At 39.1% G+C, this 26,123-nt stretch overlaps 1 protein-coding gene across 1 annotated transcript in view; it reads right to left on the bottom strand.

Annotated features, from left to right (window-relative positions):
* Positions 1-26,123, bottom strand: part of LOC139685818 (ETS domain-containing protein Elk-3-like) — a 61,675-nt gene that overhangs the window by 664 nt on the left and 34,888 nt on the right. Inside the window, exons 2-3 of the mRNA XM_071582936.1 lie at positions 15,128-15,383; positions 14,553-14,725 (exon numbers count right to left, since the gene is read on the bottom strand). Of these exons, the coding sequence (XP_071439037.1) occupies positions 14,553-14,725; positions 15,128-15,383 (429 nt within the window). The remainder of the gene's footprint in view (positions 1-14,552; positions 14,726-15,127; positions 15,384-26,123) is intronic.

The following is a 26,123-nucleotide window of genomic DNA, read 5'->3' as shown; positions in this document are numbered from 1 at the left end:
GGATGTTGACTACTTCTCCACCGTCTCTATAAATCACTCTCTACTCGCCGTCAAAAGCAGTCCACACACTGGAGCTGTCGACCACTTGGGAATTTATATTATTCTCAATATCCATTCATTGATCAAAGGTTTGAAGGACTTTGTTTGGAAGGATTTCTATATTTTCTATTAAATACCGTTCGACCTTTCTATGCTTAGCCATACCCAACACATTCCACCATTTCATTTTTACCTACATCCCTCATATGGACCAACATATATCCTTTGTTCTTCTATTCCCTACCCTATTTCCCTAACTAGATTCTGAGGAAGATTTCAGCGGTAAATCGAAGATCATTTTCTCTTTCTGCTTCCCTTTCCTCTCTCATCTTATCTCCTCCTCTCTTCGCCACTTGCATCTTACAACTCACACGGTCACTCTCTCTCCAGAAACTGGGAAGATATGTGCGTGATATTTTGGTCGTATTTTTATTGCATTATAATAAGTATATAAAAAAACCATAAACACAGTAAGTAACCCGAAGGTCCGTTTGATAGGTGATGGTAGAGTTCACCCAACACTAAGCCCGACGGCGTGTGAAATTCACACATCAGGGTATGGGGGCTGGTTCCTTTCCCTGTGCCGGCTATGGTTTCCCAGGAAGATCTGGTACCCGAAAAATGACATAGCTTGGGTGGAGCTGCAGGTGCCCAGAGACTTGCCCGGGAATCGAACCCGGGACCCTCAGTCAGTAGTCCAAAGCTCTACCCACTGGACTACCGCGACCTTAATAAAAATGTATGTATGTATATATATATATATATATATATATCATGGACATATATATATATATATATATATATATATACACACAATATACGTTTACATAAATGTACCTGTATATATATTTATTTATATATACATATTTATGCATAACGGTAGTTCAGGAGTTGAGCGTTGGGCTACTGACCGGAGGATCTGAGTTCAATTCCCAGGTAAGCCTATCTGGGAACCCACAGCTTCGAACATGCGAGTTTATGGTCGGTTTGGCAGGTGGTGGTATGCACAGGTGTACATACACTGAGGAACTTGTTCATTGTTCAGGTATACAAGCCACCGAGCAATCAAAAGGAGGGAGAAGTCGATAGGATATACGATCAGTTAGAGGACATAATCACGTATTCCTGCAGGGAAACATATGATAGTAATGGAGGATTGGAATGCGACGGTCGGCAAAGGAAGAGATGGTGATGGGGGGATTACGGATTAGGTGCAAAGAATGACCGCGGGGATAAAGAAATTTGGTTCTGTAGAAGGAAGGGGTTATTAATCAGCAACACTTTGTTCAGACACCGCAAAAGGCGTAGGTATACATGGAAAATGCCAGGTGACTCGTAAGATATCAGCTTGATTATATTCTGGTTAGGCACAGGTTTAGGAACAGTGTGATCGATTCGCAAAGCTTCCCGGGAGCGGATGCGGACTCTCTCCACAATTTAGTTGTTATGAAGTGAAGCGTCCATTTCAAAAAACTAAGGAAGGGGCGGTGAGTTAGGAAATGGATTGTAGAACCATTAAATGGAAGTGACAAGGAAGGAGTTTCTGCGGGTTCTATAGAAAATTATGGATGAGGGTCAAGAGCTGAATACTATTGAAGAAAAATGGGAATGCGTCAAGAAAGGGATTTTGAAAGCCGCAAAACAAACTCTAGGTATCGTTAATGAGAAAAGGACAAGGAATCCATGGATCACGGATGAGATGATAGCAAAGATAGATGAGTGAAGAAAATGGAAGAATGTAAACACAGAGTTATGCAAGATGAAGTACGAAGAATTAAATAATAAATTGAGACGGGCAACAAATAAAGCAAAAGAAACAAGGTGGACAACGCAGTGCGAGGATGTGGAAAGTTTGTAGAGGAAGAGTGAAGCTGGTGCGCTATACCGCAAGGTTAAATCACTTTCGGGAAGTAAGAAGAGGATATCTATGTTAACACTTAAGGAAAAGTCGGGTAAGACACTAGTTGACACAGAAAAGATCCAAAAAGATGGGAGGAATATATAGAAGCACTGTATGGTAAGAACTTAGGCCAACAAGGTTAGACATAGAAAAGGAACATGACGTAGAGGAATATAGCTTTGGCCCTGACGTACTCGACGATGAGATAGAAAGGACATTAAAGGAGATGAAACTAAATAAGGTGGTGGGGGTCGACAATATTCATGCGGAACTACTGAAATGTTTAGGAAAATATGGGAGGAAGAGGCTATATGGGCTGATTCGTAGCATCAATAAGAAAGGAATCCAGCCAGAAGACTTTGCGAGATCAGTGTTAGGTCCTATGCGAAAAAGATAAAGGATACATCATGTGATGACTACAGAACAATAAGGATGATTTCCCATGCAGCTTAAGTGGTTCTCATAATTATCAACAAAAGGATGGAGAGAAAGGCAAATGATTACTTAGGGGATGATCAGATTGGGTTTAGGAAGGGGAGAGGCACGCGGAATGCCATTGTAGTAATGATATTATTAATCGAGAGGAATATAGAATACAATTAAGATGTATTTCCTGTTTCGTAGATTTCGAAAAGGGGTTTGACAGAGTGAATTGGGAAAAACTATTGAGTATATTGCAGAAAATAGGAATAGATTGCAGGGACAGGAGGCTCTATCCGCAACCTGTACATATCTAAGACTGGTCAGGTGCGAGAGGGGAACGGGGAGACCGGATGGGCAGTGTTTGGAAGAGGTGTAAGGCAGGTTTGTCCATTGTCACCGGTGCTGTTCAAAGTATATACGGAGGAAATGATTAAAGAGGCATGAGAAGAACTGGAAGTAGGAATGAAAGTCGGAGGAGAAGTCATAAAATCAGTTAGTTTCGCTGATGACCAAGCTCTAATTAGTCTGTCAGCCATGGAGCTCAGAGGTCAGGGTTGCAAGCATTGTTGAGTAAATTGGAAACTCGCGTTGATAGATACGGGATGAGAATCAATATAAATGAAACGAAGATAATGCCATTTTCCAGATAGAAAAAGGCTAAGCGACCATTTAAATAGGAGGGCAAATACTAGAGAAGGTAGAACAGTTAAAGTACCTTGGAAGTGTTTCGGACCATCACGGTCAAAGTAGTATGGACGTAAGGAGAAGAATTGCGCTTGGCAGAGAGGCTTTCACGAGGATGAGGGAGTTGATGAGTAAGGATGTTAAGACAAGACTCGTAAAAACTTTGATATGGAGTGTAGTTATGCATGGCGCGGAAACGTGGTCACTGTAGCAGGACGTAGATTAGAGGCTTTCGAAATGTGGGTATGGAGAAGGAAATGGACCGAAATAGAAACAAATGAGGAAGTACTAAGCATTTTGGGTGAGGAGAGGGATTTGTCTGGAGAAATCATAAGGAGGTAGGAAAAATGGATGAAGGACATATTGATCAGCAGTGGGATGTAAAAAACTGTAATCGAGGGGAGAACGCTGGGCAAACGAGGAGCGTGCAGGAACAGGATACGGATGTCGGACGGGATGAAGAGGGGAAGGAAGTACACAGGGATGAAGGAGCACTTGATGAAGAATAGGTTGCTGTACTGTGTTTTTTTAGGAGTCACAAAATATTTATTTGGTACTTGTGTCAATGCAAAACCTATCTTAACCGGCAGATTACTTACTAATAATAATGTATGATGCATTAACCAAACCTATTTATTTATTAATATATATATGTATATATATATATATATATATATATATATATATATATATATATATATATATATATCTCTTTTGGCGTTACCTCTTCCATTCCTTTTCTCTTATAGCCTTAAGGATCAGTAATGCCGTTATGCAACTTTTGGTTTACGTTTCAAATGTGTGAAAGTCTATAGACATGAACACACACAGGATGCTGTACAAGTATTTATGGGGCAGGAGTGAACATTTTAAAGCGAAATCGGCAGCTGAAATTGGTTTCAGAAATATTTGCAAATAATAGAGCATCATCTTTTGATTGGGTGCATTTATTCCAGTTCAAATTTATTTTAAAAAATAAAATACTTACTTTTAAAAATTTTAATATATCGTAAAATATAAGAAAATTCGTTTGAAATAATTTTATCTCACATTGTATTTTAAGAAATATGAACACTATTGTTACGTAAGGCGTTTTTACTGGTCACTTGACTACTTAAAAATCACTCATTGAATGAAAAATCTTTCCAAATATACTTTTACGTTTGAAGTCATGTATATTTCAGCATCCATATTATGTAGTTTGCTGCAATTCATTATTCAATATTCCTGCCTACATTTTAATTTATTTTGTCTTCTCCCAAGCAACTTAACTAACAAAAATTAATCACTCTTTTAGAACTTAATAATGCAATGGCACATACGTTCATTTTCTCTGGAGGCAAAGGTTGTAAACATGAGTATCGTAATGTGCAATAATAAATATACGTAACAGAAACAACTACTAATTTGGAAAATCAAAATAAATTTGACTATAATTGTAACAGGCAAAAAGTGTTAATAATGAAAACTTAAGACTACGATACATAATTTGCAGTTTATCTAATTGGAGTTATAATATTACTTTTTAACTTACTGAACTCACTGTGAAATGTCCGATAGCGACATATATATCAACCGAGCTGACCCACCAACCCAACTTTGCGAACACACTTGACGGCTCCAAACTCAGCTCTGAGAAAATTAGACTTTAATCGCGAGAAAAGATTACCATCATTTTATCGCGTGCTGCAAGAATTTTCAGAAATTTGAAGAGTCCAGGCAAAAAAAAGAGGCAGCCATCTCTCCAAACATTTGTCTACCGGTGAATGCGCTTCAGTTGGATGAAATGCAGTCTTACTTTGATGTCGAATAGCAATTAAATTGATTAATTTAGCAATTCTACCAGAAGTGTTATAAAGAGTATTATTATGGAAAATGTATTAAATTACATACAAATTGCATAATAGAACAACAACATAAAGAAAGTAGATGGCAAATAAAATATTTTTTGAACAATAAGTAATTAAAAAAGTGGACTGGGCCAGAGTTCTCCCCCAGGCGTTGCAAGTCATCTTCTCCCACAGAAATACCGGAGGAGATTTCTGGAAGGTCATTTGATCTCAGTCCTTAGAGCGCTTTAAATCAAACTATTCCACAAAAAGGGAGTTTCGAACGTTTTATATTCAGACGCAATTAATTCTAATGGAAGATAAATGTAACAGAACCTCAAAAATATCACAGTTCTTATTCACTTGAATGTTGAGAACAACGAATGGTTTCATACATTACATGTGGAAACAAATCACAATAAGGTCCAAGTTTTTGCTCCATTATGGCTCAAAATTGAAAACTAAGGCAATCACCTCGCAAGAACCAGAAACAGTTCGCGGACCTTTGGATGAAGATAAAACCACACCCGAGACATAGCAACAATATCTCTACACTTTCTTTGTGTGGGCACTTCTCACTAGCAGAAACAAATAATTGGCCGGGTAATTAAATAAATACATATTTAAATGAACAACTTATTTATTTCTTGACGAAATGTATTTTATGATCATTCTTTGAGTAAGTGTATCTCAATTCGGCCCTTACAAAATAATTTAAGTTGTTTTTTTTAGCTAAACGAAGAATGTCAATATATTCAAAAGAATTTCTCCGATGCTCGAAAAAAATTAATTGACATTCGAGGCGAGGGAAACTAAGGCTTTAAAAGAGCTCACTTAGGGGAGAGCTAATTGAGAGTGGCAATAAGGGATGACTGATCTCAGAGGGATTCCCCAAATGAAGAAACTCAAATGGAACCTTACTCTCACCAGCAATTGGGACGCGTTCTGCTTGGCTGCTACCTCCCGCCTACGAGTAATAATGCCAATATCATATGGAGAAAACTCAGCGCCATGCTTAGCTAAAAGTATACTTAACGGGAATTTAGATCCCCCACATTTGCCTCATCTTTTTTGCTCCTTCGTGGCTCATTTAGTGCTTGGTCATTTATGCTCATGTAAATATATTTATCCTTCTCTCGTGCTATGCGCGGATTTTACCGCATCGAGCTTATCAAAACTTAAAACAGATTATGTTACCGAGGACACCTCCTATATTTTCTAACAAGATCAATCAAATCGTAAACATTTACTTAAATATCGCTTTTTATCAGGAAGATGTCCATCTATATTTTAAAGCCTCATTTTAATGCAGATCCTGATACTAATGCTATTGACGCATTTTATTTAGATCAGCTGAGAAAATGTCATATGCACGGATTTAATCCTGTTCCAAAGAATAACTCAAATATTTAGCGTAAGTATCAGGAGGAAAAAATGCAGGAGGTAGAACCTTTTCTACTGATAGCAGAGAAAAACTTGTGCATACCATACGGTACGGTACGGCACGGTTTTTGACAAATCTTTACGTTAGGTGTACCGATTATTCCTCTCCCACGGAAAATTAATTTCAAAAATCAGTTGCTCATGATACTTCTGCATTATAATTAATTTAGTGAAGTTGTTGAACCGAGAACTAGTAAGCTATGAAGAAATTTTATTTGCCATGTACAATGTTGGTGAAAACCGTCAGTGAATAATATGTAAATTAACAAATGAGATTAATGAATCAAATGAGTGTAATTTGGCATGTATTGCTCTTTATAAATTATATTTCATTAAATATTACTGGCATCCTGGTTGTAAAAAAGGCTTTTATGCATGAATTAGACACTTATCGAATAATGGGTTAGTCTGGACAACTTGCGGTAACTGTAATTTGGGTGAATTTCGTGACAGCGCTCCAGTAGAGGAAAGCAGTGGGAAATAGACGATAGGAGCTTTCAAGAAGAGAATTTAAGAAACAGTGGAAATGTGGTAACATGGGATCAAATGAGAATAAAATCGATCGGTAGAAAATTGAAGCAGTAATTCGGAGATTTATTCTAGGGAGAGGTTGTATCATAACCAGCAGAGCCAAACCCATCGGGAGGCTCGATAGTTTACCGAGGAACATAATTAAAGAAAACACAGAAGGATAAATTACAGGATAAGTCAATGATAAACTATGCGACATACGTAATGGAAAGCTTTAGTGCCAGATACTATGAAAAACTGAATAACATAGACAAAAATGGGAGACTGAGGAGCTGAAACCAACCGTCGGATTAATAAATTTGTTGGCTAAAAATTAGTGACTGATGAAAATACCTTCCTCCATCCATCACAATCCAATGTAATTTCCACACCCTTGGTCAATTTGAGCGCTTTATTAATGTCGATCTCTCTTGATTAAATCCATCTGAGTTGATAAATATTTTTTCTTTGTTTAATAATGACTAAGTACTTGTAACATAATAAATACTTGCACTCTCTTGTCTCTCCCGGAAAAGATACGGAGTGCCCAAATTCAACTCACGGTGGTGACAGATTTTTCCTTTCCGGCTTATCCCATCATCACGGCCGAACGTATCCTATCCACCCAAAGGATGGGACGCTTAAAGCAGCAGTGCATATCTTTGACGCCTTTCCCTGTGATGAACCGAATGCATATATGGCGCCATTCTCCACTGGTGAAGCAAATATTTGAAATTATCCCCATTCCTTAAGTGACCACTCAGAGAATGCCTAGATGACAAGTATTAACTCGCATGGAATTAGCGTTCGGTCTCCCACCCAAACTAACACATTTCTTACCTTCATTTGAATTACCTGTGTAATTTACAGGCGTCGGAAAAAGATAATTAAAAATGAAAAATATTGCATTCTTCAAAATTCATGAATTCCTTCACTGGCTGCCATTGATCAGAGAATGATTTTCAAGGATTTTAAATAATGCGGAAAATTTGCTTCACATCGTAAAATGAAGTGAGTTACAATGAGAATTTAACAGCCTAAGAATTATTTTACGCTTTATTGAAGTGATTAAGATAGTAAGATTGCATACTTCCATTTTTATTCAGTTTGATTGTTTTTCAACAAAAATCAACCTTGAGATTCTGGGCGATATTTGCAACGTCTTCATTTCGGATTAGTGGACTCGTGCGTGCATGTACCAAAGGTTGGCGAGGGATTTTAGGGAGAAGTTAAATTTGGGGTCCCTAAAAATTCGATTCGTACCCCTAGAAATTCGATTCGGGCGCCTAGAAATTCAATTCGGGTGCCTAGAAATTAGAGTCAAAACAGTTTAGAAATCGCATCACTGGATACCGAAGTCGGACGACCAATCAACCTGAGATAATAGATTAATACATCACTGTGGCCATTCAGCGCAAGGCGTCGGAGTGCGACGCACGTCTCCCACGTCCGGAGTGAGATCAGAAGGGCTTTGCGACGGCCGGTGGCGGACCACCTACCCAACCGCAATTCTCTCTCTCTCTCTCTCCCTCTACCCACACCCTTTCCCCCTCATCTCACCATCCCTCCCCTACCCAGCCCACTCCCTCCCGCCCCGCCCACCCAGCGCGCCTCTTCCGCCCCCACCAGCGGCCTCTCGAATGGCGGCAACGACTTGGGCGGCTGCGTCCACGCGGTTGCCTACATTCACGGCGCGGCATAAATCACCCGATTAAGAGGAGGGGGGCGGGGATTTGGAAGGGGGAGGTGAGGAGGTGTGTGGCGGGCAAGAGGAGGAGGGAAGGTTGGTTGCGTGAGGGCGACTGAGCCTACTGCCTCGGAGGCAAGGCCGTCGAGTCGACGAGGCGGCTGATCAGGGAAGGTAATGGAGGGCTCCGACTTGTCTAAATCCTGACTATATTCCTGAAATCCGCGAGGTTCATCCGCGTCGTTCCCTTTAATTCGATGGCCACATTCTGACCTCAGTCGTCACAAGTACCTTTAATTCCGGAATCCAGTACTGTAAATGTTCACCACCGGGTTCAAACAAACAATATTTTGTGAATTAGAACTGAGTTATTAGTATTTAGGAAAGAATGTTAGTTGTCTAGAACATTTTCCTCCAAAGTAATCTTGAAAATTCATTCACAATTGCATATAATAGAGTATAAAATGCAACGCAATTGTAAATTGTTCCAGTCAAAATATTTCTTGAAACAATATGATGGACTACTAGATTTTCATGCTAAATTTTTGCTTCGAGAAAATTTGGATGAATTGTGATATTTCATCAAAAATATTATATGCATAACAATTTCGTCAAAATCACAGTAATTGCACTTATCAGTAGTAATATCGGAGTGGATTTGACATAATATTTCAACCGTATATCCCTTCCTGATGGGTTATTTTTCACCTTGTTGAAATTTATTATGTCCCATATTTGTTTTTGCCTATGCATTTGTATTTCATCCATTGACAATTCTGCTTATATTTACATAAATATTAGCTTTTTATGTGTATTTCTTCATTTTTGTCCATTTAGACGGTAAGCTGACATTTTAAATATCTTTTTTGTAGCATAATTCATGATCCATGGTAAAAATTATCGCAGATCAAATGGAAATGAAATATATTAAAGGGAATTATTACGATTATTTTCAATACAAGGTGAAGTCGTGGTATTTTAGAAAAAGTTACCCTGCCCCTTATTATGAACTTCAAGTCTCCTCGCCGTCGGGAATGATTTTTTTTCGAAACCGGAAATTTGAGCTATTTTACATCATAAATTTATATTTCAAAACGATTTTGACTGCTATTACTATATTTACTGCACACTTACTCGTAATCATACATATTTTTAAAAATAAAAACGTTACATAGATATTTACAAACCCTTAAAAACCTAATGATCAGTTTAAATACCGCCAAACTAAATATATAATATGTTGAAGAATAGGAGACATAATTGGATATCTGTCACAAAACCATTTTTTGGATACAGGAAACAAGAGTAGAAATGAAAATAACTTAGGAAGTCAAAAACTATTTCAGCGTATCACTAGCACTGATCAATGAGCATAATAAAATAGGAAAAACTAATAATTTTCTTCATTTGGTAAAGCTAAGTATATAAAGCATACCAAATTTCATTAAAATGAATGTGTTGAATTCGGAAGGTATTTCTCGCTCAACTTAAGTAGCTAACCTTTTAGCGCATTGGCACGGGCACTTTAAGGATGTAACAAAAAATTCAATAAATAGAAAACAAAGAACCAAGAATGCTGAAGAGGGCTGCTGAAGACAGTGATTGCAACTAATGCTTCAGAAGGAGTACATGAACACGAAATCCTTAGCCTCGGGAGCAGCAATATACGAACTGAAAGAGTTTTAATCACACAAAATTCAAAATAGATAAAATTTAAAGCCATTCATGATGAAAAGGCAAGTCGGTATTGGTCATTCAATCCTAAGATTGGTTGACTGCAGCCCTACATCCTACTCGACTTGATGCTAATTGGTTTGCTTTCTGGTATTTTTTGCCGTGAACCTTCTTCGTTATTTGTAACATGTATGTATCCCTTGGCCTTCCTCTTGGGACTTTTGCCTCTATTTTTCCTTTTATTATATTCTTCACAATTCCATTGTGCCTCAAGGTGTGGCCAATCCATCTCGTTCTTCTTAACTCTATAAGGCCCGTTTTTCGTCTATTCTCCTGTATACTTCTTCATTTCCTATTTTATTCCGTCCATTTAATCTTAAGCATCCTCCTCCAGCACCAGGTTTCGAAGGCTTCTAGTCTTTTCTGGTCTACTTTCCCGATGGTCCATGCTCCTGATCAATAGAGTGCCACGCTCCATACAAATGTTTTCACGTATTGTTTCCTCGTCTGTAGTTCTATTTCCTTTGGGCAGAGCAGTTATCTTCTCATTGTGAATGCTCTCTTTGCTTGAGCTATTCTTCGCTTGATGTCTTTAGTACTTCTTCCGTCCCATGTGATGGTACTTCCGAGATAGGTGAAGGAACCCACTTGCTCTAATTTTTGTCATCTCAGTGTGACTACTGTATTCCGCTTCTCTCTTCCACATACTGGGATTTTAGTCTTCGTCTTGTTTATGTTCGTGTTGCATCTTTGTAGAACTTGATCCAATATGTTTAGTGACCTTTGAAGATCCTTCAGGTTTTTTGCTATCATTTCAATATCGCCAGCAAAGCGTAGTCCATTTATCTCTTCTCCATTGATCTTAATTGCGTATAATACGATGCCTTGTGCTTCTCTTATTGCCTCCTGGAGGTACATGCTGAACAATGCAGGTGAGAGGTTGCATCCTTGTATTACTCCTTTGTTAATTTTAGCCTTTATATGGCTTCTATCTCCCATTTACATTGTGGCTACTTACTTCTTGTATAGCTGATAGATTATTTTTCTGTCGCTTTAATCAATTCCGAGTTTTTCCAGCATTCTAAACATCTTGTTTCATTCTACATTGTCGAAGGCTTTCTCCAAGTCCACGAATGCCACATACAGTTGCGTTTTCAAATGTATTGTTTTCTCTATCATGATTCTTAGGCAGAGTATGGCTTCCCTGGCTCCTCTGTTCTTCCTAAAGCCAAATTGGTTTTCCAATAGGTTATCTTCAATTTTCCTTTCCATCCCTCGACTTATTATTCACGTAAGTATTTTTGATGCATGTGACACCAGACTCATGGTTTGGTGTTTCTCACATTTCTCTGCCCTCGTTTTCTTTAGTATAGCGATCATCAGACTCCTTTCAAAGTCTTGAGGAAGTCTTCCGCCTTTGTAGCTATCTTTGATTATTCCCTACAGATTTTCCTTGGCTTTGTTTCCGAGTGCCTTGATGATGTCTTTATCGATTTTGTCTTCTCCAGGAGCTTTGTTTTTTTCTTAAGATCATTTACTGCTCTATCGAATTCGCTCCTCAGTATGCATGGGCCCTGGTTTTCGTCGTCCGTTTCATTCTCGTCCTTTATCAGGTTTTCTTTCAGCGGCCTCGGACCTTGGTAGAGTTCTTCGATGTATTGCTTCCGTCTATTGCCAATATCTTTACCTCCTATCAGCATATCCCCGTTTACATCCCTGATGGTGTTGTTTTTCATTTTACTTCCTCCGAAATGTTTCTTCACCAGTTAATATGCTGTGTCGGTATTCTGCTTCTTCATGTTTTGTTGTTTTCCTCGAAGCAGCCTTCTATCCAATTCTCCCTTGCCTTTTTGCATTCTCGGTTGACTTGTTTCTTAAACTACTTGTAGAGCCTTTCCTCATCACCATTCCTGGCGTTCTTGTATTTTCTTCTTTCTTCCATAAGTTCCCTTATCGCCGTCGTGATCCATGGTTTCTTCATGTCGGCTCTCTTTCTCACCAGTTTCTCTTCTGCAACTTCTGTGATTGCCCTCTTCAGTCCATCCCATATCTCTTCGGTGCTCCTTTCTCCTTCATCACCTAGTTTGCTGCGAATGGCCTTGGCAAATATTTTTTCCTGTTGTATTTTCCGCCAGCAATTTTGAGTCCCACCTTGGCCCTTCTTTGGTCTTATTACTTTTCTTTTAGCTAAGTTGGCTCTCCATGATTACTAGGTTGTGATCGCTATTCATGTCTGTAGCTCTTACACTGCTTCGCTTGATTCTTGTATCTCCTTCTTACTATTATGTAGTCTATTTGGTATCTTACGATATTCCCTGGCTTTGGTATCTTATGATATCCTCCTACCTTACCTTATTCATCGATGTTGTTCAAAGAGGGTGTTAGCTAATACCATATTCTTCTCATTGCAAAACTTGACTAGTCTTTCTCCTTCGGCGTTTCGTTTTTCCAGGTCGGAATTTCTGACGTCCTTCTCCGATGACGGCGTTCCTGTCTCCCATTATGATGAGATTTTCTTTCCCCTTCACCTGTCCGAGGATTCCTTCCATTTGCTCGTATACCTCTTCTATTTCTTCTTCTGCATGGCTAGACGTCGGCATGTATACTTGCACGATCGCGTGTCCGAGGGCTCTCCTGCCAGCTTCACCATCAGAATTCTCTCGTTGTACGGCAATATTGGCATTACTCTCCTGCCCCATTTTTTCTTCAGCATGATGCTAATGCCTGCGATCCTCCGGTCGTCTCTCGAGTATATAACTCGATATCCGTCGCTCTAGTAGTCGTCTGCTCCCGTCCACTTGATCTCGCAGGATGCCTATACCCAACCTCTCCATTTCTATCCAAGCGTTCCAGCTGGAGATCCGATTGGGGGACTATTTTACCTCCGGAAAATTTTACCGGGAAGGATGCCATCATGTCATAAATAGGTAGAGTGCAGGGCTGCATCTCCTCGGGAGACTAATGCGGGGGTTTCCCGTTACCTTCCGCATCGCCGTACTTCGGCCGATTTCGTGAACTTCATTGCTGTGAACACTGTGGCTGTTAATGCTGGACCAATCTCCTTGATCTGCGCCATCAACGCCTCCTACAGATAGCTGCTTCCTCTCAGTAGTGGGGTCATTTTATGTTGCGTGTAAAAGTACTGTAAGTAGGGCTTCGTCCTAATTCATAATTTTCTATCCTGCTTATCCCTTCATTTTATCACGGTTAATGCTTCTAAATTTCATTATCTCAACCGCATTCCCTATTTTATTCTCCTGAATCTGATGCTATACTTGATTAGTATTAAATTATGATATGAACCTACATGATATGAACATATCATGATATGATCATATCATGACATTATGATATGAACCTTAATGCTGGACCAATCTCCTTGATCTGCGCCATCAACGCCTCCTACAGATAGCTGCTTCCTCTCAGAAGTGGGGTCATTTTATGTTGCGTGTAAAAGTACTGTAAGTAGGGCTTCGTCCTAATTCATAATTTTCTATCCTGCTTATCCCTTCATTTTATCACGGTTAATGCTTCTAAATTTCATCATCTCAACCGTATTCCCTATTTTATTCTCTTGAATCTGATGCTATACTTGATTAGTATTAAATTATGATATGAACCTGCAATCGCTTCGGGGAAAATGGGCGAATTTTACGCTGTGCCTTAATTTTCGCCTAGCTATAATGAAATTTAACTAATACCTGTACGCACGTATATATCTGCACCCCTAGGTATTTTTCACATATATTTACATCCGCTGTGGCGTTTCACCAAGTTTTTGTTATAATTTAACACTCTCTCCCGCAAAAATCTATTGCTTTTTCCCCGCGGTCATTCCATATTTCTAAACCGAAGTCCTCTATTTCACTCTCATCACTCCCTTCGCCCACCACAGCGTTCAACTTCACCATAACTATGAAATATTGCCTTCGATTGACATCCGCAATTATTTATTTTGATTAATCGCACATTCTGTCTATTTATTCCTCCCTTAGATTTCTTGTTGGTATGCAGACCTGAATAATGACCAACATAGTTGGTTATATTTTACTTCCTTCCCCTCAAGACTTCAAGGCCTCATATTTCTCTCTTTGACCAAAAACTCTATAATCTTGGCCGTTCTACCATCTCTGGAAATGCATATATATTCTATCACCTAGTGAATATCTGCCTCCACAGATTACCATATTTGGCCCATAGTCACATCCCTCCAGTCTTTCATAAAATATACTTAGCACTTTCTAAGGAAGTTCAACTCCTTCACTAAACTCTGTCGCTAATATCTTAATAGTTACTGCTATTGATGCAAACTTCCTTTTACATCTTTAAATACATTTTAGATAAATATAAAATATTTGCTCACCAGGAATTGAAGTGGGACTAGCTGGGAAGTGGTTGAGCGTATATCCAGCGCCAGGAGGGCCGTAAAAGAATTTCCCGCTGAAAACCCTCGGGGATGTCTTCTGCAGGCTTTCCATTTTAACACGGAAAGGTATTTTGTTCTCCATTTTCACAATCTCCGGGAAAGAAACAAACCTAAGGGAAAATTAAAACAACTTATTTTCATATGCTCGTATTTCATATAACGTGAAATTATTTCCAAATGTAGAGAAAATTAATATTAAGACAATTTTTTCTCGGCATACAAACACATCGTCATATTTGTAGCAACATGAATCTGTTGAATTTAACTCTACCCAATTTTTTCCCAATGACTCATGACAGATTGCACTGGGTGAAATAAAATATTTTCGTGCAGTAAATTCGACAATTTCCATGTTTACTTATTAGACCAAAGTTTCAGTTTCAGTTCAGAATAGATCAAAGAGATTTGAGTGTTGAAATTCTTTGAGATATAAATCTCTTCACATATGTCGGTAATCGTATAAATATTATACTTAGATTGGGTGTTAATGTATATGGATAATTATTTCATACCTGTACACGAACTTCTGACCCAAGACCTTCTTGATTATATTCTTGTCATAATAATACCGTAGAGCCCGACTGAGTTTATCGTAATTCATATTTGTCTTATTTTTACGAAGGCCCCACAATCGAGCAACTTCTTCTGCGTTGACCAACTTGAACTCTCCATCGTTATTGGTCCATGTGATGATGTTTGTGTATTGATTGCTAAGGAGAAGCTCTAGAAGGAATTGCCACAGCGTGATGTTTGTCTCCATGACGCCAGCTGATGGAGAAAAGATAAAAGACATTGTTAAGATGCTGTCCGAAAAATCAATATTCTGCTGATATACGCACATTTTATTGTTGACGGATGAAAAGAATACTTAAAATTTCGTTCTTGTCTTATTTTTTTGAGTATTACATACATGATAAAACAGAAACAGATAAAATCAAATTAAATGATTAATTTGATTTTAAAAGCGTAAACTGGTAAAAAGATCTTACTCTCTTAAGTGAAACGATTGCATCAATCTTATTTCAAAAAGAATCGTGGTTTGAATCCAGTCCTGAGTATCATTATCAGATTGTCTCACCCATTAAAATCTCCACACTCTTCCGTTAACCTTTTATTTGGAGTGTACGGTGGCAATAGAAAATTTTTACATTTCCTACTGAATATTGAACGTCTTGAATACATAATTAAAATTTTTTAATGTAAAATATAATATTTTGCATTTTAAAGCAATTTGAAAACCAGGGGCCAGTTTTAAAGCTACTAGAAAATGTACGAGCCTTTGCAGCTTGGTTACTCAGAGATATTTTATGATAAAACCTCGTCCAACACTTTCTACATCTGAATTTACTTTCAATTGCCCTTTAGATCAAAGAAGATCTAATAAAGTATTCTTGGGAAATTTTCATCAAAATTTTTAGAATTAAGAAACTGACCACTAGTGATTTTGATAATATAAAGATAAATCATTAGATTCTCGTCAACTTTACTTTAATCTCACAAACAATGCTCACTTACGGTGAAAAAAATAGGAATGGAAACTATTAACGAAAGCATATTAAAGAAAAATCACATTTATTAACGGCATGACATCAACGTGCACACCCTACATTTTTGAATGAACGCCATCCATTAACACTAATTTAATTTTATGAACTTTAAATGAAGAAGTTTTCTATTTTAGAGGAAATGTGTGCTGAAGAAACTTCACATTTCGAGTGCACTTCATCTTGAATGTCTCAAAACGTTTAGGTTGACGGAAAGACTGCGGAAGCTTCCTTATATGAGGGTTCGAGACCAGAGAAAGAGAGAGAAGAGATTTAGAAGATTGTGGGTTCCATCAAATCGCCAATAAATAGATAAAAAAAGATAATTGATTATTTCAAACCAAAGCAAACGTGAAATTCATAATTAGGTTCAGGAATTGTCAGGGATTCTCATTCAGATGATAAACTCTGTCGATTCAAATAAATAATCCTTCAAACTCCTCCAATTTAAGTTCCCATCGTTTCACGGACAAAAACATGCCCCCCTAATCCAGATCTTTAAAAAACTTCTATCCTAAACCTTCATTTTTACCTTCCTATATTCCATTTAATGGAAACAAAATCTTTCAATATTTTAATAGGAGATTCTTCACGACTTAAAAGGATCATTGTTAAACCCATATTCGTCTTTATTCCAGCAGGCCAAGGCTCTACTCTTTCGGTTCTAAAACAATATTATGTATACGAAGATACCAGAAAGTTTTCCAAAACCTCATCTTGCATAGCCAATCCCACAGGTAAAAACAAATATTTTCTTTCAAATAGCCAAAGGTCCCTATGAAGGCATATTCAGAAATTTAATCTCATCTCTCTTCTCACCGCACCCTGATCCATCTCAGCTCTGCATTATTCCAAAACTTAATGTACCAAATAAATATGGCCAGATATTTTAATTTATGGGTTGGTATGTCAATAGTAATATTTTGTAAAAGTGATCAATAGCCACATCACATCAATAGAAACATAAAACCAATCGTCCATAACCATATAATTAGAATAGTAGTCATAATTTCATTTTAATTCTGAAGTAGGAGGATTAAATTTAGCATTTTTAAAAACGTCACGAGTCTTCAATTTGTTGGGGAAAGGACTTGTAGAAGAGTGGCAATCAATAAAAGTAAAAATGCGACCTATGAAATAATTGTGGATACAAAGAATAGGTCGGCCAGCATTATTTGGTCAATCCATTGCTTTTTTCGTAACTCCTCAATGAAACGCATTTCTTCTTCTGCTGACAACCACAGTCAAATGTTTTTCCAGTCCTGAACTTGACACATGAAGGACACCGTTTTTTGATAGACTCAATTAAATATTCATTTATCAGGATTAACGTATAAAATGGCCATATTGGCATTGCATCACTATAAACATCAATCCTTCATAGAGCAGATTCCTCATCTTACGGCATGTATTATCCAAAAGTCATTTGCACAGATTGATTTTCAAAGTTATTTAACGCTAACAAAAGGCCCTAAATTCAGATAAAGGTTACACCAAAGGAAGTAGGTTCCACCCCTCTTATCCTAATCATTAATTCCGTCTTTTCAAAGATAATTTTCTAACGGACCATCTCTTGAAAATTTGTAACGTCAACTAAGATGTATAAATGTAATTCTTCTTTTTTATCACGATATCAACTTCCATAGCACTCTTATTTTCCCCTTTCCTCCGTCCAAAATTATTAACACCCACAGAAAAGAAACAATATCTCCACCTCATAGTTTCCTTCCTCTGCACAATAAACGGTGTATCTGCTCTTCTCTCTCCTTTTGTGTTAACAGTATCTGAAATAAAGTCATTAATAAAAAATATTTATCGTAAGTATTCTTGCCTCTCCCAAAGTGAATATCCAGAATATCCCAAAAACAAAACAAATGTCATGCAATAAAAAAACTCCTGTCATAAGTTTGTATAACATTATTTGCGTTTGTATGAACTTAATATTTGCAAAGTCCCTCAGAATCATCCGGAAAGATTTTTTCTTGTCATTTTCTAGAGGAAAACGACTGCCAATCTAATGATCGAATGCTCTGTAACTCTGTTAATGCTCTTCTGTAAAGGTCTAGCTTATATCTCTTATATTTTTAAGACCATGCTTTCCAAATACCTGCAAAATTAAAAAAAAAAGTTTCTCAGCTGCGTGCGTTTCTGTTAGATACAAAACCTGCCCCATGCTTGCGATGCATTTCTCCCACAACGGCTCTTTTATAAATCTCCCTCTCCTACTCTTTAAACAACGCCCTCTACCACCTCAAAAGGAAAAAAAACTCTGACCATCTTTTTCGAACGGCCAATGCACCCTAAACCACTTTATCAGAATTAATAATCACCGAACTTCCTGCAATCCCTCGTCCCCGTCCATCTCCCTCTCAGTTCTCAGACACGCTGATAGCCATTAAACCAGCTCAAACAACTGATACAACATCACTCCATCCTTCCTCTCTCGTACAGTCACACCAATTCCATTCACAGCAACAGAGCAGGGGTAAACATGGGTATTTAAGTCCATCCAGCCTCCGGGCTGCACATTAGAACTCCTCCCCTCCTCATCCCTCAACAACCGTTCAACATTTAATCCCCTCCCCCTCTATTTCTCCCATTTACGTCCCCCCTATTCCCGCCTCTCCACCCCGTTCCCTTCCAACCTCTCTCCTCCCGCCTCCTCTCCTAACCTCCTAAGTGAGGGACCCCATGACAGGGGATTGATTCAATAAGTGCGCCTCCCTTGATTCCCCCTGGCAGACCCATGCGCATGCTCGGAAATACACGTGTGACGTCAGAGAGTTTTCGTGGAAGGGAGAATAGTAGTGCAAGTGGGGGAAGGAAAAATTGAACCGCAGAAATGTTTAATCCGGTTGTAATATGTCGACGATGTACCATTTTGCTCGTTCCTTCAATTGAATTGTTTGCCACGGAAGCCCTTGCCCTCGGTTTGACGGAGTTGGGGCTTGAAAGGGCGATTCCTGCCAACAAAACGATAGTTTTTGGAGTCGAAGGAGAATAGAGCAAATTTATTGTAATGTAAATCATGTTCATCTCCTAATAAATTCCTTTGGCAGTTCCCTTAGGTATTCCTGGGTATTTAACCTCTGCATGACATTTTTGGGACTTCATTATTTATGGCAAAATAATGAGTAGCAGTAGTTTTAGGGGAGGCGACCCGCTAAGGTCATTTGCGCTATAAGGGATGGATGGGAAAGGAAGGGTGGAGAGAAACCCGACGTCGGCATTAGCCAACTCTTATCGAAAGGCGCCAAGGGGTCCGCAGTTCAATGTCCCATTTGACGGACGGCGTACTCACTCAAAGTGCTCTCCACAAAGCACCTCAAGTAGGGTTCGGGATATCACTGAAAAATATGTCACCTCCAGGATTCGAACCTGGGCCATCTCGGTGGTAAGCCAGTACGTTAGGCACCGTATCATCCCGATCACTCCAAAATAATGAATACATATTTATTTTCGCAATCGTAATCCATATCATTACGTTTCGTGCTACGCCCTATGCGACGCTCATATCGACCATAAGGTCATCATCACTCTTTGTTGGATTACAAGACAATATTACTATAAGATTTTTAGCTCAATTTGACTCATGTACTCATACTATTAAGCATCGTTTACAACAAGAATATATGTAGATATACCATACCATATTAGATTTTAGAGTGTTGCTCGCAATTTATTCAGGATTCATTCAAAGACATCTTACTTCTTTTCATTCTCCAAATTACCTGACAGTCATGGAAAACTATGGAACCTTATTTAATTTTCACGACCCAGATTTCTGGTAATAAAACAAAAATATTAAAAAATAATATTATTTAGCTTATGATGCATAAATCAATGAATACTGTGATGAAATTTTTTATCAAAATTTTCGTTGACTAACAGAAATGAAATTGCTCCTTTGCTCAGTCGTGCAGGAACAAAATAATCAGGACATAAAGATAACTTCTTCCTCTCAAAAGAATTTATGTTGTGAGAAGAATGTGGCCCATAAAAGTTATAAAATTCTTATGAAAATTTAGGGGCTGTAAAAGTAGCAAGTTGAAAGTATCAGTAATTTAATAACTTTGATTGAGTCACTTGTGAAAGTTGTAATGAATATTTATTTAATATAATGGAATAGAGAAGACATGGTCCGCTGCTGTGCCACTTGGTGCCCACTCAAATAGAGTCGGGAAAGTTGAAAGTGGAAACCTTGGACCGAAAAAGATTGAAAGATTTGCTATTTCAGAAATAAAGGGAAGAAGATGAAATAAGGGAAAACTAAAGTAGCATGTCCCAGAGCAAGAATTTGCTAGGGATTCATTCGTGCCTTCGTGTGGAAGTAAATTCGCTCCTTCGAACAATATGCGTCTCGCAGCCTCTCTCGATCATGAATATTGAATTTACCAATTTGGAGCGACCAAATCAAGAATTCCACTGGTGCGCCCTGCTGCCTATGCAACTTAGAGCAGATAGGGAGCGGACATCATTCTAAGTTCTATTGGCTTTACACTTTGGGGAAGTCAACTGCTTAGGTGACATACCAAGGTAGATATTTTTCCGCCTCGTCCACTATTGGTTGGCCTAATTCACAGCTGCAAATCTTTCCTTCAAATACCTGCACTGGAAACCACGGTGTCACTATAGAGAATACCCCGTCATAAATCTTATCTTATAAAAATAGTCGCTATGGCCATTTCAAGAGTGAAATGACCTAATAACTCTTGATTTAATTGCTCATAATGATTGTAAAGCAGACATACGCGTACTCACTCAAGCTTTAGCTCTTTTCTCCAAGGATGATTAGTTAAAACTCTCCCCTCTGGACTTTATGGAATGCCATGGGAGGAAAACAAATCGCTGTGTCACGAATGGACACTATCGGGTGATCGGATACAATCCCTCACACCTGAACGGAGACATTCATAAAATCCACAAGACAAACCAAGAAAATTTTACTACCCGTGTTTGACTATTCAGTTCATGTGACCATAGAATGGATCAGAGTTTTCGCGACGTAAGTATTGTTTAAACAGCGGAATACCCTCAATTACCTCAACTTACGAGCGTCAGTTGCAAGAAAAAAGGTCCGGTTCAAGTTTATTTTACATTTACCGACGCGCACAAAACTCACGCAACTCACCCCACGGTATCTTATTCCTGAAACAACAAACATTCTCTGGCGGCATAGGGAGCCTTCGAGTGACGTTCTCCACTATGCTCTGCATCCCGACCGCCTGGAAGCAGACACAGGCATTTCGTCTGTCTGAGGATCCCGAATCTTGGTCGTGCCACAGAGAAAAAGCACTCCTTTGGGAATACGCAGGAGGGGTCCAGTTGTTGGTTTCAGCTACGGCGTCTGGATGCGCACTCACGCACAGGTGACATACTTGTATGACGCTGTACGTGATATATCACCTCTGCGAAAATTGTGGAGGAACGATCGCGCCGTACGAGCATGCACTCGAGTTTTGCTGCTTGATCAGCATGGCCAAGTGGTCCTGGGGGCCTTTGTTTTCCTTTGGAAGTGAAGGCCCTCTTGGTCAAGGTACATCGAGGTAGCCGACACCTTGGGTGTCCGCGTGATCACCTGGGGTCCGAAGGTGCAGGGAGATGTGAGGATTTTCGTCGCGAATGGGGACTTGAATCCAACCTCTGCGCTTCGCAAATGAAAACTGACAAGCACCTCGGTGTCCGTCACCCAAGGCGGAGGTCAGTTCGTCCGAGGCCAGCGGGGAGGGGGATGGGGGAAGTGCGCTAGTGGGGATGAGTTGCGGCCGTGGCCAGGAGTCGCTCGGCGGCAGGATGTTACTCATCCGCTTCCCTCTCCGCCATCCCAGTCGGTGGGAACTAATACGCTTTGAGTCATTTCCGTTCTCGGGCTCAAACAGTAAATAAATCGGAAATCCAATGTTAAAAGCTTCCAGAATAACTGCTTTTCAAAATTAAACCATTGCGAGCTTGACACTTAACCTAAAACATTCGCAATTTCGCACGACCTTAGGTGAGAGATGTTATGCCCCGGGATGAAGGCGAGGTTGGGCTGGTGGATCAATGTATAAAATTCACATTGGGCAACTCCTTTTTTAACGCTTTTAAAGGAAGGTGTTAAGTGTAAATGAATTCATTAATTGAATTAGATGCTGGAGAAAGATAAATGTTTATTGTTTGATAGAGTAACTTTGATATATTCCGATCATGTACGGATAATTTTTCCTCAAAAATATGCAGTAGTGAAAATATTTTTGGAGCGATATTGATTCATAAAGACTGGAAACCCTGGAGTTCTTAGTTGTGGTAACCCATTGTTTACTATTTGTTAAAATTACGCATAATAATTTTAGGAACTTAGGTCTACACCCGAATCGTCAGGCTTAACTCTTGTTTCCCCATGTCATATGAACGGTTTATGGTTAGATCGATTGAGTCTGGTACTTGTTATAGTTAAATAATTTAAGTATGTAATTATATTTCAGATATCTCAGGATTTTTCGGATGGATTTGCGAAGGCAGAACTCTTTACCTGAAGATGATGAATCAAGGCAGCTGCTGAGTGATGAATGCCAAATACGTGGAATTGATCGTGACATTTCCAAAACGCCTGCTTGGGGACTAAAAGAGTCGACCATTTCGCAGAGAAGTGATCCAGTAATAGGGCAGAAATACTCAGAATTCAGAATTTCCGCGACGGAATTGACCGTAGGGCAAATGACGGGCACGACGCACCACCGCCCAGCGGCCACGTCCACGGAGGGAGTAGTCGCGAGGGGTGTGGGGCACGACCCGAGTCATCATCGTGTTTATTTCTCGGCGGAATTGAGTAGTGCGATTTCGTATGCTTAACCGTTACGCGCGCGCATTGCAGATCCTAACTAGATCCTCAGGCATATTTGACTTCATGACTTTGTGAGGGAAGGTCATAAGAATAGAAAAAGAAAAAATAGCATTTAATTATTTGCGTAATCATGTGCCGAATCTTATCGTACTCGCGTTGGGAGTAAAATTGAAACTTGTTATTATGTCACAGTTCTCTCATTATTCATGAAGGCTCATATGCTCCAAAATCAACCAATCTGAAAATATTTATCAACTCTCAAGTTGTACAATAGAGAAACTAAACCTCCTGACTGATTGCCTGACAGTTCCGCTGTGCCACACTGTTGATATACGAGATACAGGTATATCGTGAAATCTATTATTATCAATCATTAATTATGAATTCGGACTGTTTATAATGATACCATAAATTTTGGTCGCTCTTGGTGTAGGATTACAAACCGTGATCATACGTGATTGGAGAACAAAATAAATCTGTCTCCGTCGTGATTGGGCAACTTAACGTCTTTTATTTAAAGAGGAACATGACCCATATTTCGAGTGACGATAAATGCTTAAGGCGTAAGGCGAACGGAACCGTTCCAACACGAGTGCTCCAGATTACGTTGTACCCTAAGTACCTCCGTTTAATATAAACAGTCCTTTAGACCATGCTCTACTTGATTATGTTATCAAAATGATCAACTAGAGCTACAAAGGATGTTATGCGTATGAAGTATTAGTATGAGTATTGGTAGGTATTTTTATTATAAGAATATTATCATTTGTTCCAATATGACACATTCATATGATAATTTCATGAAATTAATGCAACAATTTTAGAGTGTCAAAATCATTCGCCTTGACCGGGATTTGAATCCCTCGATGCCCGGTCGAGTGCTTCTGCCAGTTAAGCTATCGAGTTAATCAATCTGAAATTTTTGATCTGAATGATTTTTAGACTCACAAATTGTTGCATTGAAATGCATATTAGCGGATGACTCCGTCAAAAGTTACTGTTTGCGGCATCTCCCTCAGTTGCTTGGAATTTTTCATGAAATTAGTTCAATAATTATTATTGCGGATGCTGTTTAGTATAATCTGAGTTAATTAGGTAGCTAGTGATTGCCCACCATTACTTGGAGGTTAGTTTCAGCAATAAAATTCTTATGCCGTGATGCGTAAGCAAATACTTTTGCTTGGGGGAGTGGAAAGTGAGGGTTCCATTAAAACAGGATACAAAAACGACCCATCCTTAATACCTCACGACAAACCCTCGCACGCCGTCGGGAAGCAACTTGTGGTGTCAGAAAGGTGATCTCTCGTTTGAAAAGGAATCGCGGTGCGGAGAAAGAGGGAGTTCAGGCCACGAGAATTAAGCTCGCGGGTGGCAGTGGGCGATAGAGAGAGTTCTGGTTGTGGAGAGAAGGGAGGTGCCCGAGGGATGGAGGGAAGCGGAATATGGTAGGTGGGTGGGTGAGGTACTTGCAGGTCTCAGCTGCGACTTGGTGTGCCACAAGGGTGGGTCCCGCTGGGTGCTCTTTTGGTCGTCGTCGCACCATCCCAAGACACCGGCACTGTCTCACCATCACCAATCCCTTAGGAGAGAAGATTGGCAGGATTGCAGGAATCATCCCCCCCCCCCCGCCATCCCACTCAGTCATGTCCGAATTACTGCTTTGTTTCGAATGAACATCGTTCATTTAGGAGTTAGTGTTGAACATTCAGTCCACTTTCAATTAATGCAGTTCATAAATTGTCACCCTAATCACTTATTTTTTTCTGCTACTGCTGTAAAATCACGTAACCTACTCCGACGTATGGTTGAGCTATGATGCTCTAGGGGAAGCAGATCGTTTATAATAAATATATGAACGGAACAAGGCGAACAAATGGCCACATTATTACATTCTTTCATAACAAAAGGTAAGTTACTGTGACATTTCAGGTCCAGTAGCCTGCAGGTTGCCTTAAAAATGGTAAATACTTCCTATGTTCTCACATTTCAAGAATCATTTCAAAACAAGGGGAAATTGGAAATCAATTTATTTAAGCCTTTTTACCTGTCAAATCACATTAGAATCTGAGACAGGTTGTAAGAAACTCTCGTAGTCGGATATCATAGCCTTAAAACACCTTAAATTAGTGTTGCACAGATCTGTGGTTGTCTCAATTCGGAGTTGATAAATACGAAGCGTAATTAACAATTAGGTGATCAAAACAGCAGCTCAGTAATCGCAACATCACAGTTTAAATTACGATTAGCAGAATTTTGGACAATGTGGTGTAAACATAAGGGTTAGAAAAGAAATTGGGTGGAGGAAATACTGTAAGGGGACTAGACATTAAACTTCGTAATAAGTTTAGATGGGAAAATGTTACGCAAAGCGGCGAAGAGGAAGGAGGAGAATAGTCTTTTTAGACAGTATCAAAGGAAGATGAATAACCGACAAAGGAAATAATACCTGATACACATACTTCTACATAGTGGCAGGGTCCGTCAAAAATCTATCCTTAATAATTTATAATGACGATGACTGAAAATTAGTTAAACATACGATGCCTCGCAGTTGTATCGCTCCTTTCCGTCTCTCTCATTCTTCACTGGAAACACTCTCACTGGCCCATTCCTAATAAATTTCAAATAAGCAAATAACGAGCAAGGGCAACTCTCTCCCGTATGGTGAATATAGACTATGCAGCAATATTCTCGAAACTCTCGCGGGAATCCAAAATTCCAATTGAAAGAAATGTTTTACAAGAACGCATATGCATTGAAAGGCAGATTTAGAATAAAAGCAATAGAAAAATTTCCATTATCATATCACACAGTTTTGAAAAAATATCCCTAGCGCCGAATTGATAATTAACTAAAAACCTAATTTTCTGCCTACGAGAGAACACTTGAGCCTATAAAATTTGAGAAATAGATGACTGAGGACATCAGGTACATGAATAAAGCCATGAAATTAAAAAATCTATGGAATATTACCATGAAGTAATGCATGCAAGGTTTGTATGAAAGGTTTCGGTGACAATTCTTTCCTAGCGTGTGCTTTTAGTGCTGAACTCAGACCGTCGGTTCGGTGTGCGTATGATCACAGATCGTATTGGCATTGATGAGACGACAATGCACACCAATATTACATGAAGTTTGGCG

The sequence above is a fragment of the Hetaerina americana genome, unplaced genomic scaffold (genome assembly GCF_022747635.1).
Source record: "Hetaerina americana unplaced genomic scaffold, ioHetAmer1.1.p SCAF_12, whole genome shotgun sequence".
NCBI lineage: Eukaryota > Metazoa > Arthropoda > Insecta > Odonata > Calopterygidae > Hetaerina > Hetaerina americana.
This window is presented reverse-complemented; position numbering and strand designations above follow the sequence as displayed.